The following is a 15,474-nucleotide window of genomic DNA, read 5'->3' on the forward strand; positions in this document are numbered from 1 at the left end:
TTATCAAACCTTAGCAGTTTGCAGACCTAGAAATAGATATCCCTCATCACAACCGAGCCTTGCAAAGGTGACGTGACTTTGCAAGTTGAATCCCACTACCACCTGGCAGCAAACAATCAAAGAGACTGGCTGAAGTGTTTCTCAAAAAGTGTTCTTTTTGTTAAAACTCCGATTGGTGTCGTCTAGTGAACGAAGAGCTGGGTGAATGGAGAGACTACAAAAAGGGACAATCATAAAGCAAACAAACAATTGAAACACAGCCTCTGCAATACGCCACTCTGGAGTGCAGCTTTCCGCAGAAATATTGTGAGCCGTTGAGAGCAAAATCAATCAGCCATATTCCTGCCACCACTGAATTAATTTGATCTCGAGGTAGTTCCAGGTAATAAATGGTTTGGTTCATCCAGGCTTTCTGTGAGCATTGAAGTAGTTTTATTGTCACATGTACTCACATGAGTACTGTAAAAAGTTTACAAGTCGCCACTTATGGTACCATCTTAGGTACAAAGGTACCTGGGTACAGCTCCTTCAGCACAAGTTCTTCAGGAAAAAAGCCTAGAAAATAGGGAAAGAAAAAGACTAGCTTTGCAGATTGTAGAAAATAGGGAAATAAGAAGTTCAGAACAGTGGTCTTTCCAACCCAGTCCACACTGGCACCTTACCTCCAGTCCAGACCTTGGCTCCAGACCGTGCCAGGCTTCACCTCAAGGATCACCAGCCTTTAGAGAACACTTTGTGCATATAGGTGTCTGTGTGTAAGTACTTAACCAGAAGGTTGTGAGTTCAAGTCCCACTCTAGTGACTTGAACACAGGCTCCGCATTCCAGGTGCAGTGCTGGAGGCAATGGATAGGAGATCAGACCTGGACTGCTCTCCTGAAGCAATACATAACATTGACAAAGCACAGGTGGATTCTCCCCAAAATCCAGGACAATCCCACAATCAACATGATATAAACAAGTCCTCTGATCATATTGCCATTTGCAATGTGGCAAAATGAGGTTGTGAAAGGTGCTATATCAGTGCACATCTTCCTTGCAATGCAAGAACATAGCACCCCAGTATTCAACAGGAGATGAACAACAAAATAGCTGCATGTCCCAACATTCAGTGCGATGGAGGAGGATGGGGGAATAATGCTGCTTCGGTTCCCTGTCTTAAGTCTCATTCGCTTTAAACGGTTATGTCTGAAAACAAGAGGTTTGTGAAAGGTGACGTGTTAATATCAACACAGTGGTTCCACTGGTATCATCTGTCACAGAGGGGTGGGTTAGTTCCATCACCTCCAATCTTGGGTGATGACAGGCGATGGTAAATACAAACGTCAGGCAGAATTCAAATCTGTCAAGGCGTGATGAGATGGCAATGAAACAAGAAGCTGGGGAGAAGGGAAAAAGGTGGTTGACAGTTAGAATGCAAGAACAAGGAGCAGAAGCAGGAAATTCGGCAACTCGAACCTCATCTAATACGATCTCACTCATCCTCAACTCCACTTTCCTGCCCTCTTCCCATAACCCTTTCCTAATTATAAACCTGTCTATCTCCTCAAATTTATTTAGTGTCTCAGCATCCACTGCCCTATTACATATGTCTGCCTCCAACCCTGTTTCCTAGACATCTTTCTATATCCTACTTTGATTACATCAACAGAATAAAACAAATCAATTGACTAATTGACAGGCCCCTAAAGAGGTAATCTTCAAAGGAAATTTAACAGATTAAATTAAAATTATGATCCCAGGCTGCTGATATGCTCCAGGCTCTGAAAGTCTAAATAAACATTAGAATGAAGCGAGTTAAATCAAATCAGAGTTTACCAGTCCCATAAAGAAGCACTGTCACAAAAAAAAATTCAATGCAAATTTAATTTAAAATGTGACCAGAAATGATACACTCTACACCACTCCCCCCGGACACCCACCCACTGCCTCCAACCATCCCCACAGCACCCCCACCTTCCTGCCTGCCCACCCAGCACTGCCCCTACCAATGCTCATTGTTCACACGCAGCCTCAGGCCTGCTCGTAGACACTGTATGCCTCCTCTCCAGGGGCATTGGGAGTGAGTTTACACATGGAAAGGAGCCAAGCTGTCAAATATAATGACCCTCTCCACAGTTCGCTGTCTAGATCTGTTTATAGAGACATAGACACATAGGACAGGAGTAGGCCATGCAGTCCTTCAAACCTGCTCCACCATTCAACATGATCATTCATCCCAAAGCCTTTGATCAATTTACCCCAAGAACTAAATCTATCTCCTTCTTGAAAACATTCAATGTTACGGCTGTAGTGATTATAATGCGGTCAGCCAGGTGGACCCACAGAATATGAGTTCCCTGATTGGGGCTGTTAACCTGGTCCAATCAGGGAGCCTTGGCTGACAGATATAAACAGGACCTGGCACCGCGGGGTGTGGAGTGCTTTATTTCCCCCTCCAATTCGACATGGATTTGATCCCCATCCTCCCCTTCACCTTTTCGTTCACATAGGCATTATCCCCAGGGGGATCTGCTTGCTTCTGGTTCTTTGGTCACGAGTGTGATTCCTGGTGGTGGACTGTTAATAAAGTTATTTACACCCCTGGTGTTTTTACTTTGTCTCGCACCTACACACACACACATGGGTGATGTGGATAATAAACAGTACTGCTGTATGGCAGTAGTGTGGGGGTAAACAATAACAAAAAAAAAGAAAAAATAATACATAAACAGGACTGCCAGCAACCCTGTTTACTCAGAGAAGGCTCTGTGGAAGCTGGATCAGTGTCGATGGCTCTCCACGCGTAAATAAAGGGTGACTGGGTGATGGGAGACCGGCTTCTGTGGAGTTGTTTCAGTGGCGACAAGAGAAAAGAATGTCCCCGAAGAAATTCACTCATAACAGTCGTCTTTGAGTTGGGAAAAGCACTTCTGGCATCACACTGTTATTTGGGAAGCTTGATCCTGCATTAAAGACTGGGCCCAGTATGTGGAAAGAATGAGTTGTTTCTTCTGGGCAAATGACATTGAGGCAGATCAGAGTAATTCTCCTGGCAGCTTGTGGACCCTCAGCTTTTCCGGTTATTAGGAGCCTAACTTTTCCTGAGGCACCAGATACTAAAGCCTTTCAAGAGTTGACAGATTAGCTAAGGAATACGACCCCAAGCCTCCTCTAACTCTGCAATGCTATTGGTTTTACTCAGCTATTCAAGAACCGGGGAATCCATATCAGGATTTTTGACGTGGTTAAGACAACTGGCAGAGGCATGGGACTTTGGTTTAATTCTCAATGAGATGCTGAGAGACTGTTTGTTATGAGGAATTAAAGATGTGCAAAAGTGCTACTAGGTAAGGCCAAATGAACTTCTAACAGACACTTTGACTGGCTTTATCATTGGAAAATGCAGCAAGTGGAGGATATGAGCTACAGGATATTCTGATGGAAGTGGAGACCCTTGCCAGTCTGACTGAGCTTGGGAACACCACCTGAGTGAAGGCAATTGCATGGCCTCACTCAGGACATATCCTGAACAGAGGGACTCTAGGTCAGCCCACAGCAAAACCCCAAAACAAAGCCAAGCCTCGGCCAAACAGATAAAATTATCTTCAGGATCCGGGCCAGCAAGCCATTGTAGTTGCTGCAGGTTTGCTGACTCAGGACAGCAAAACAGTCCTACTCAACCTAAATTAAGTAAGAGAACTCATCAGCCGGTATCCAGGAGAGTGCATAGAGTTTAGGGCTTGTTTCAAAGGTGTCAGAATGGAGGCCAGGTTATGTTCGCCAGCCCAAGGATAGAGTTCTTTCATCAAACATGGGGACGACGATAGAAAATCTGTGCACATCTTTCGTGATACATGGACTCGTAAAAGTGTTGGTCTCCGATAGTAGGTCATTGTTTACCAGTGGGGAATTCGAGTATTTCTTAAAGTCGAACGGTATTCAACGTAAAAGGACAGCTCCATACCATCCATCGACCAAACAGCCTACAGCTTCATGAGATACCAAACTGTCCTGGTTCCTATCTGATTATAGGACCACCCCTCATGCAACTACAGGGATCGTTCTAGCAGAGTTGCTAACGGGAAGAAAACTCTGCAGCAGGTTAAGTCTGATCTTCCTGGACCTGAGGTGGTCGGGGGGGTAAAATGGCATGAGGAACAAAGACTCCACCAAGCATCAGAAATATTTTACTTCAGGGGATGAAGTTTGGTGTAAGAACTATGGGAACGGACCTGCATGGGTAAGGCAAGGTCAGAAGTCACACAACACCAGGTGTTAGTCTGACAGGTTCATTTGAAATCACACAAGCTTTTGGAGTGCAACCCCTCCATCAGGTGTAGTGACAGAGCAGAGCACACAGAGTTATAGGCAGAGGTCAAGATAGAGAGATCAAAAGATCACACAACCGGTCTGAGTGGAGTGTCAAATGATAAGTCTCTGCGGGTGACCAGGAGTGTTAGACAGTGAGTAAAGTTTCAACTGCTGAATAACAAGTAATGGGATGAGTTATAATCTGATTAAGTGAGGCAGAGAGAGATAATCACAAAAAATTAAAAATAAGGAGGAGCTGGAGACAAACTAAATGACTGGAATTGCATGCCAAATTCAAAATTGTACAAACTAATTAAGGTAGAGAGATCGCAACAATTTATCAAGGTGATGGTGTCAAAACAGGACAGTAAGGAAGGTTTTACAGATACAGAACAGTGCGGTGGGGTCACCTGTAGCGCGACATGAACCCAAGATCACTGTTGAGGCCATATTCTTGGGTAAGGAACGTGGCTATCAGTCCCTGCTCAGTGATTCTGTGTTGTTGTGTATCTCCAAGTCCGCCTTGGAGGACCCTTAACCAAAGATCGGAGGCTGAATATCCTTGGCCGCTGAAGTGTTCCCCAACTGGGACATTCCTGTCTGGCGATTGTTGCGTGGTATCCATTCATCCATTGCCATAGCGTCTACATGGTCTCGCCAATATACCATTGCATCCTTGCCTGCAGCACACGGGATAGACAATGTTGGCTGAGTTATGAGTATCTGCCATGTACGTGGTGGGTGGTGTTCCCATGTGTGATGGTAGTGTCCATGTCGATGATCTGACATGTCTTACAGAGGCTGCCATGACAGGGTTGTATAGTGTTGTGGTCGATGCTGTCCTGAAAGCTGGGTAGTTTGCTGCAAACAATGGTCTGTTTAAGGTTTGGCGGTTGTTTGAAGGCGAGACGTGGATGCATGGGGAAGATCTGAGCGTGATGCTCATCATCATCGATGACATGTTGGAGGTTGCGAATAACATGGCATAGTATCTCCGCTCCGGGGAAGTACTGGATGACGAAGAGTCCTGTATTGGTCATATCCTGTGTCTGTCTTCTGAGGAGGTCGTTGCAGTTTCTTGCTGTGGCACATCAAAACTGGCGATCGATGAGTTATGCATCATATCGTGTTCTTATGGGAGCATCCTTCAAAACCTTCAGGCATCCGTTGCGTTCTTCCTCATCTGAGCAGATCCTGCGTACGCGCAGGGCTTGTCCGTAGGGGATGGTTTCTTTAATATGTTTAGGGTGGAAGCTAGAGAAGTGCAGCATCATGAGGTTATCTGTGGACTTGCAGTAGAGTGAGGTACTGAGGTGTCTGTCCTCAATCGAGATGCTCATGTCCAAGAATGAGACGGATTCTGAAGAGTAGTCTATGGTAAGTCTGATGGTGGGATGAAACTTGTTGGTATCACTATGTAGTTGTTTCAGACATTCCTCACCATGAGTCCAAAGGAAGAAAATGTCATCGATGTATCTGGTGTATTGCACTGGTTGGAGGTCCTGCACAGCAAAGAAGTCTTGTTTGAACTTATGTATGAAAATGTTGGCATACTGGGGAGCAAATCTGATCCCCACGGCTGATGGTGAAGAACTGGTTGTCGAAGGTGAAGACGTTGTGGTCGAGGATGAAGCAGATGAGTTGTAGGATGGCATCTGGAAATTGGCAGTTGGTGGTATTGAGTACTGAGGCTGTTGCAGCGTGGCATTGTCATGGGGGTTGCTGGTGTAGAGTGCTGAAACATCCATTGCAACAAGCAATGTTTCTGGTTTGACTGGCCCGTGGATCCTGAGTTTCTGTAAGGAATCTGTACTATCGCGATGGAAGCTGGGGGTTCCTTGTACAATGGGTTTCAAGATGCCCTCAAGTTAGCCAGAGAGGTTCTCACACAGGGTCCCATTGCCTGAAACGATGGGACTCTGGGTGTGTTGGCTTTGTGTATCTTCAGGAGACAGTATAAATCTCCTATGCGAGAAGTACGCAGGATGAGAGTGCATAGGATACTCTGAAGGTCTAGATCAAAAGTCTTGATCAGTCTGTTGAGTTGACGGGTCTGTCCTTTGGTTGGATTGGCAGGTAGTTGTCTGTAGTGCTCCTGGTTGTTCAGTTGTCTGTATACTTCCTTGTAGTAGTCCATTCTATTCTTTCTGATGAAGGCTCCTCCTTTGCTGGTTTGATGACAATGTTGCGAATGGTCTTGAGAGCATGGATGGCGCTGCGTTGTGCTTGAGTGACATTCTGCGCTACTTTGTCAGCACGGCTGATGAACCTGTCGTTAACACAACTCCTGACAGCTTGAGCATGCATGTCGAGTCTAGGGCAGCGGCCTTCCGGAGGGGTCCAATTCAACTCCTTCTTTGGTCGCTTCACTGCGGATTTCTCCATCGGCTGTTCCAGTTCATCGGTTGTATTGCTGGGCTCGCTGCTGACATCTTGGGGTTTATGGAAGAATTCCCAGAGCTTCATTCACCTGATGCCACGAGATCTTATCATCATCATCATTGGAATTTTCGTTCTCCTCCACTCTAACATCATTGATCTTTATTCATCGTTATAAACCCACACAGATTCCTAATGCAGGTCTGGGTTCTAGGCCTCAGTTCCCCTCCCCCATCACCTGCCAAATGTCGTCATCACCACCTCTCGTAGTGGGGCAGACACTGAGCCCTCGGCTGGGAACTTCAATCACGTCTGGTTGAAGGGTGTGGTCAGATAAGTTGACGACGGATTTCCCTGTGGTGATACCATTTTCAACCGTGGTACCAGGGACTATTGCTGGTGGTGATGCCAAGTTTCTCCAGTTTCCTGTTCTTGGTGAGCATGTAGGTGGCGTGGTTCCATTGCCTTGTCTGCTTGGCAGTGTCTCTTAACTGGTTAACTCTTAACAGGCTGCTGCTATATCTGGAGTGCAAGCTGAGAATATGGACTCTATCTCGATGTCAAAGTTGAAGCACCTGCTGTACAGTTGGAGTACCAGATGATTGAGGAGTGTGCGAGAGGTGCAACGGCAGAGTCTCTCAGCATAGTCTGTGCTGAGTGAGTTCATGATCTGTGGTCCCTTTTGTATCTTCTCTGCTTTCTTGCATTTCTGCAGAAACTTGCTGCCGTGTCAATATGTGCAATCTTCTTGGAGATCCTCTCCACTTTGAGCCAGCAGTTTGTGGTGTTGATGGTAGCCATGATGTGGAGGTTTCAGTGTTCCTTTATTCATTCATGGGATGAGGGTCTCGCTGGCTAGGCAGCATTTATTGCCCATTCCTAATTGCCCAGAGGGCAGTTAAGAGTCAACCAGTTGGACTGGGGAGGACAAAGTCAGAGGTCACACAACGCCAGGTTATAGTCCAACAGGTTTATTTGAAATCACACAAGATTTTAGAGCGCAACCCTTTCGTCAGGTGAAGTGACAGAGACACAGTCCCAGAGAGTTTATAGGCAGAGAGATCAAGGGCAGAGAGATCAAAAGATCATACAATTGGTGTGAGAGGACAGTCAGATGATAAGTCTCTGCAGGTGACCAAGAGTGTTGGACAGTGAGTAAAGTGTTAACATCTGATGTCCATCCTGGAGTTCAGTTACTAGTGGTGTACCTCAAGGATCTGTTTTGGGGCCACTGCTGTTTGTCATTTTTATAAATGACCTGGATGAGGGCATAGAAGGATGGGTTAGTAAATTTGCAGATGACACCAAAGTCGGTGGAGTTGTGGATGGTGCGGAAGGATGTTGCAGGTTACAGAGGGACATAGATAAGCTGCAGAGCTGGGCTGAGAGGTGGCAAATGGAGTTTAATGCGGAAAAGTGTGAGGTGATTCACTTTGGAAGGAGTAACAGGAATACAGAGTACTGGGCTAAGGGTAAGATTCCTGGTAGTGTGGATGAGCAGAAAGATCTCGGTGTCCATGTGCATAGATCACTGAAAGTTGCCACCCAGGTTGATAGCGTTCTTAAGAAGGCGTACAGTATGTTAGGTTTTATTGGTAGAGGGATTGAGTTTTGGAGCCATGAGGTCATGTTGCAGCTGTACAAAACTCTGGTGCGGCCGCACTTGGAGTATTGCGTACAGTTCTGGTCACCGCATTATAGGAAGGATGTGGAAGCATTGGAAAGGGTGCAGAGGAGATTTACCAGGATGTTGCCTGGTATGGAGGGAAGGTCTTATGAGGAAAGGCTGAGGGTCTTGAGGCTGTTTTCGTTAGAGAGAAGAAGGTTAAGAGGTGACTTGATAGAGACATACAAGATCATCAGAGGATTAGATAGGGTGGACAGTGGGAGCCTTTTTCCTCAGATGGTGGTGGCTAGCACGAGGGGACATAGCTTTAAATTGAGGGGTGATAGATATAGGACAGATGTCAGAGGTAGGTTCTTTACTCAGAGAGTAGTAAGGGCGTGGAATGCCGTGCCTGCAAAAATAGTAGACTCGCCCACTTTAAGGGCATTTAAATGGTCATTGGATAAACATATGGATGATAATGGAATAGTTTAGGTTAGATGGGCTTCAGATTGGTTTCACAGGTCGGCGCAACATCGAGGGCCGAAGGGCCTGTACTGCGCTGTAATGTTCTATGTTCTATGTTCTATGTTCCAACCAGTGAAGAGTTGACCTATAATCCGAATAAGTGAGGCAGAGAGATAATCACAAAAGTTAAAAGTAAGGTGGTGCTGGAGACAAACTAAATGACGGGAATCGCATGCCGAATACCCACTGCATGGATAAGAGGCATGGTCAATGTGATGTCAGGTTCAATGATGTATAAAGTTTGGGTAGGTGCGACAGTCCTGAACATGCACATGGACCATATGAAAGCTGCAAAGTTGCAAACGGTGTGGGAGTAAAACATGCCCGGCTCCTCGACTGCCATTCCGACTGCTCCAGAGCTCAAGGGTTCTCTCTCTCTCCATCGAGCGTTGAAAATACCTTGGAATCTGAGATGGACACAGTGGTTGTCATTGCTGCCACGCCTTTGAAGAGTTGAATGAACTTCTTCCGAGGCACTCCGGGCACAAGAGGCAAGCTACTGTGCGTTACATGCCACCCTTATCAGAGGCAGAGTTAGAGGAATCTGACCCGATGCTAAAACACCCCAGAAAGAACTACGAAAGAGAACCAGTCTAGGTCCTCAGATTCAGAGGGGGAGGGATGGAGTGATTATAATGAGATCGGCCAGGTGGATCTCACAGACTATGAGTTACCCGATTGGGGTGGTTAACCTGGTTGTAGAGTCACAGAGATGTACAGCACAGAAACAGACCCTTCAGTCCAACTCATTCCTGCCAACCAGACATCCTAAACTAATCCAGTCCCATTTGCCAGCCCAATCAGGGAGCCCTGGCTGACAAACATAAACAGGAGTGTCATTCTGGTTCTATTCACTCTGAGAGTTGGCTCTGAGGGAGCTGTATCAGTTTTAAGGTCTTTCCACGGTTAAATAAAGTGTGACCTGGTGACGGAATACCAGTTATTTCAATGGCTTGACTGTTTCCGATGGCAGAGAATTCCACAGGCTCACTACTCCCTGGGTGAAGAACAAAATAACAAAAGAGAAGTATGGCATAGGAACAGGCCCTTTGGCCCTTCAAGCCTGTGCAGATCATCATGCCCTGACTAAACTAAAAAAATAAACCTGCCCTTATTTGGTCCGTATCCCTCTATTCCCTCCCTATTCATGTAAGCATTGAGACGCCTCTTAAATGTCGCCAATGTGCCTGTTTCCACCACCTCCTCTGGCAGTGCATTCCAGGCTCCTACCACTCTCTGCGTGAAAAACTTTCCTTGCACATCTCTCTTAAACTTGTGCCCTCTCACCTTGAACCAGTGTCCCTTTGTAATTGAAACTTCAATCCTGGGAAGAAGCCTCTGACTATCCAGCCTATCTATGCCTCTCATAATTTTGTAGACCTCTATCAGGTCTCCTCTCAGCTGCCGGAGTAGGCTGAGATGAGAAATTTCACATCTCAGCTTTCCCTGTACCCTTAGACTGTTACCCATGATTCTGTGTGTTATGTATGCAGTTGTGGGGGGTGGGGGGGCTGCCACTTTAAGACAGTTGGTCAGCTGACCTAGAGGGATGGAGCTTGGGGGAGGTCTAGAACTGGCTGTGGAGATGTGAGCATGGTCAATAAAGTATTCCTGTTCAGATTTACCATTTATCAACCTGCTGTTTCATTCCTGGTTCCAAAGGAAGCACCAATATGATTTTGGACTGCTCCGTTACTGGGGATATCCTTCCCGCCTTTTAGTCCTGTTGGAATTTTGTAGGTTTCTATCAGATCCACGCACCTCCCCCACCCCACCTTCCTCATTCTTCTAAACTCCAGTGAATATCGTCCTAACCGATCCAGTCTGCAGCTAGATCAAGGAGCAGACCCATAAGGAGGTTCTCCAAACTGCCTACCCATACCCCCAGAAGCAGATGACCAGCATGGGGCTGAAGTGCAGCCAGAAATTAAGCAGCAGCCCTGTCAAAACATGGAAGAGGGCAGAAGTAATATTGAGAAAGCCATTGAACAAGGACTGCCTGGACTGTCGATAACACAAACAGCCTTAGATTCTGTGAACCATCAGGACTCTCCTATTGCATTGGAATACTGTGTACAACATACACCATGTTATATCGCAAGTCTTCTTTATATGTGCTCAAGGTATTAATCAATGCCTTTTAACTGTGCATCCTTGATGATACAATGAATGTACCATTAACAGGGATGCCTCAGAAAGAGACTGCATTCAGCTCTCAAACATGATCAGCGTGAGTAGAAGAAATGACATGCACCCACTGATCTGCCAACCTGCTTTGGGAACAAAATCAACAACCAAGAGGGAACAGTTCAGGGTGTTGTTTTGTAGCACATTTAACAATATGTCCTCGCATTGTTCAGTATCAGCCAGTTGGTAGCATTCCCATCTGAGTCATAATGTTCCTGCACTCACATCCTATTCCAGAGACTCAGAACAAAAGGCAAGGCAGATATTTCAGTGCATTAATGAGTGAGGTACTGCAGTGTTTAAGATGCTGCCCTTCAGAAAAGACCTGCCCACTTACCTAGGTGTTAAAAATCCTATTGCTCTACTTCAGAGAAAACCAGATGGGACGCAGGCCAAATGGCCTAATTCTGCTCCTGTATCTCATGGTATATCCTGGCCCACATCTACCTCTCAATCAACAGCACAAGAACAGATTACTTAGTTGTTACCACACTACTGTTCGTGGAAGTTTGCTGTGAGCAAATTAGTTGCTGCTTTCTCTGCATAAAGTCATATAGAGTCGTACAGCACGGAAACAGACCCTTCCCTTCGGTCCAACCAGTCCATGCCGACCATAATCCCAAACTAAACTAGTCCCACCTGCCTCCTCCTGGCCTATATTCCTCCAAACCTTTCTTATTCATGTACTTATCCACGTGTCTTTTAAACGTTGTAACTGCACTCCCATCCACCACTTCCTCTGGCAGTTCATTTCACACACTAACCACTTTCTATAAAAGAAAATTGCCCCTCATGTTCTTTTTAAATCTTTTTCCTCTCACCGCATAAATATGCCCTCTAGTTTTGAACTCCCCCACCCTAGGGAAAAGACCTCTGTCATTCACCTTATCTATGCCCCTCATGATTTTATAAATCTCTATAAGGTCACCCCTAACCTCTTACATTCCAGTGAAATGAAGTTCCAGTCTTTCCAGTCTATGTTTATATTTCAAACCCTCCACTTCTGGCAACATCCTGGTATATCATTTCTGAACCCTCTCCAGTTCAATAACATTCTTCCTATAATAGGGTGACACAGTACTCCAGAAGAGGCCTCATCTAGGTCCTGTACAACCTCAACATGACATCCCAACTCCTATATTCAATGGTCTGAGCAATGAAGGCAAGCGTGCAAAATACCTTCTTAACCACCCTGTCTACCTGTGACACACATTTCAAAGAATTATGTACTGGAACCCCTGCGTCTCCATACAAACTGGCTTTGGAAACATCTTCAGGCTCTTTGACTTTGATAAATGAATAGAAGTCTGGTGGGTGAGTGAAACAAGTCCAAAACAGAGCTGCATACCTTGCCAAACACTTCTCTTCTGCTGCACACCGTAGGGAATACAAGTGAGACCTCTGCACGTATGTGGATGCTTGGACGTAGTAAGGGTCTGGTACCAAGTCAGGCAAACCTAAATGAAAATAGGGGAGGAAAAGAAGGAGAAAAAAAAAACTGTTATGAATCGCTGAACAAAGTTAACCTTCGTGGCCAACACATGGCTTTGCACATTGGAGGCCTAGGGCACAACTTTTTTTAAACTTATAGTCTTCTAACCCAAAGGGGTCAAAGAGTGGAATTTCTGTCTATGTAGAAATATAAAGTGCTGGAGAAACTCAACAGATCTAGCGTGACCCATAAGGAAACAGAAGTTAATATTTTTTGAGAGCAACACAACTCTTCTTCAGTTCTTCCATTGTCTTATCAACACGTTATTCCTTTCTCCTCATAAATGTTTTCTCCACATTTGATCGCACAGTTATCCTTTCAGGTGGCCCATATAAGCTTTCCTGTGTCAGGAAAGGGAGGTCCTAAAGAGCGCCCCAATATTTACAGAGTCCGAGGGTCTTGCCAAAGTATGACCAAGGGCAATTCTCAGAGACTGTGCCAAAACACACTGGAGGGGACAAATTCTCAAGAGCATGCTAATGTATACAAACTGGGTCCACAGGAATGCAACTATACCAGAGAAGGGGGAAGTCTAGAATATGCTGATTATAGGCAAAGGCTGTCCCAGGAATGCACCAACATTTGCCCTTTATTATGCCAATAAAGTGGGGTGGGAGCAGTGCCTGTATCTCAAAATATGCCAGTGTATACTGTGAATCTCCACCAGCACCAAACAAAAAAAAAAATGGCTGATGCATATTTCCTCGCTGCTTATTCCTATAACTAGTGAGACAGACAGTACTGAGACAAGGCTAGTTCTATAAAATGGCGCTGGGAAATCTCAACCCAAAATAACTACCATTATCCATTAAGCACCCATCACTTCAAACTTCCTTCTCCTGCTTCATGTGATATCACAGATACCACTATCAAATTCTTAATGTCTTCTCGAGTCAATTTAGTGATGCCTGGGTCAGGATAGAGTAGCTACGAGAGAAACTGTTCCCACTTATAAAAAGGATCAAGAACCAGAGGGTGCAGTTTTAAAGCGTTTTACAAAAGAGGGAACTGCAAAGTGCAAAAACACTTTTATATGCAGTGAGCGATGGAGAATGTGTCATGCACTGCCTGGAAATGTGCTGAAGGAAAGTTCAATTGAGGCTTTAGAGAGGGTTTTAATTAGTTGTTTAAATAGAATCAATGCTCAGTGTTATGAGGGAAAAGGCAGGGGAGAGGCACAAATTAGAATGCTCAGGCAGCCAGTACAGACATTATAGGCTGAATGGCCTCCTGTTGTTCTATAACAATCCTGCATTTCTGTGTCAATGATCTTCATCAGCAGTGAGGCAGGAACTGGACAGTGAAGGGAACTGGAATCAATTCATCAATTGGCTTTGATTTGAGTATATCCGCCTTTTCAAAACACAGGTAAGTGGGGCTAGTTTAGTTTGGGAAATTTAGTCAGCGTGGTCGAGTTGGAATGAAGGGTCTGTTTCCATGCTGTATGGCTCCATGACTCTAAGCACTATCACGTAATATCAATTGAAGAATCCAGAAGCTACAATCAATACATTGAAGACACCAGCTCAATTCCCATCGTAAGAGTTTGAGGAAATTTAAATTCCGTTGATTAATGAACTCTGATGTGAAATGCTGGTCTGATAAAATAATTACAGGACCATCAATTTAAAAAAAGAAATACCTGTCTCACCTCAGGGGGAGAAACCCTTACCCAATTTGGTCTATGTGTGTCTAAATCCATTGCAATATGTTTGACTCTTAACTGCCCTCAAATAGCCAAGCAAGGCACTCTTTGTTTGGTCGCTCACCACCAACTGTTCAGGGCAATTAGGGATGGGCAGTAAACACCGTCCATGTCAGGGACATTCATTCGAACAAATAAACAAAAAAATACACACATTAAAAAAAATCAGCTGCATTGCCTTAGGGAACAGCTGTCAAGATAGGTTGTGAAAAAAAAGCCTACAGTTAACTCTGCTTCTCTACACGGACAGTGCCAGACCTGCTGAGCTTCCTTCTGTTTTTTTTTCTGAGACAGTAGGTTGGTGCCTTCATGGACAGGCACTCATTTGGTTTGTAGGCCAGTCGGAGGCCGAACTAGTTAGGCAGCTCTTCCTGCTTTGTTGCAGTATTACAGTGTTGAAACAGGCCATTCAGCCCATCAGCTCCATGCTACTGTTCATATTCCGAACAAGTTTCCTCCCTTTCTTCTTCATCTCACAAGATTGGCATGTTCTGTGCCATATATGTGTTCATCTGGCTCCCCCTTAAATTAAATCTATGCTATTCACCTCAACTATTCCACATGGTAGGGAGTTTCACATTCGAACCACTGTCTGGGTTTCTCCCGACTTCCATTATGGATATTTTGGAGATTATATTTTTATTTATGTCCCTCTTGGCCTGTCTTTTTCACATGTGGAAACATAAGAACGTAAGAACCAGGAGCAGGAGTAGGCCATCTGGCCCTTTGAGCCTGCTCCGCCATTCAATAAGACCATGGTTAATCTTTTCATGGCCTCAGATCCACTGATGCACCTTCTCACCATAATCCTGAATTCCTTTACTATTCAAAAAATTATCTATCTTTGCTTTAAAAACATTCAATGAGGAAGCCTCAGCTGCTTCACTGGGCAGGGAATACCACAGATTCACAACCCTTTGGGTGAAGAACTTCCTCCTCAACTCAGTCCTAAATCTGCTCTCCCTTATTTTGGGGCTATGCCCCCAGTCCTAGTTTCTCCCGCCAGTGGAAACAAACTCCCTGCTTCTATTTTATCTATTCCCTTCATAATTTTATATGTTTCTATAAGATCCCCCAGATTTTTCTAAATTTCAATGAATATAATCCAGGTCTTTTTATGCCTCTCCTCATAAGCCAACCATCTTAATTCTGGAATCAACCTAGTAAACCTCCTCTGCACCCCCTCCAGTGCCAGTACATTCAAGTAAGGAGACCAAAACTGTACATAGTACTCCAGCTGTGGCCTCACCAGCACCCTGTACAGCTGCAGCATAACCTCCCTGTT

At 45.0% G+C, this 15,474-nt stretch overlaps 1 protein-coding gene across 1 annotated transcript in view; it reads right to left on the reverse strand.

Annotated features, from left to right (window-relative positions):
• Positions 1 to 15,474, reverse strand: part of loxl1 (lysyl oxidase-like 1) — a 90,582-nt gene that overhangs the window by 39,239 nt on the left and 35,869 nt on the right. Inside the window, exon 2 of the mRNA XM_048617132.1 lies at positions 12,341 to 12,449. Coding sequence (XP_048473089.1) covers positions 12,341 to 12,449 — 109 coding nt within the window. The remainder of the gene's footprint in view (positions 1 to 12,340; positions 12,450 to 15,474) is intronic.

This window comes from Rhincodon typus, chromosome 36, assembly GCF_021869965.1.
Source record: "Rhincodon typus isolate 14 chromosome 36, sRhiTyp1.1, whole genome shotgun sequence".
Lineage (NCBI taxonomy): Eukaryota > Metazoa > Chordata > Chondrichthyes > Orectolobiformes > Rhincodontidae > Rhincodon > Rhincodon typus.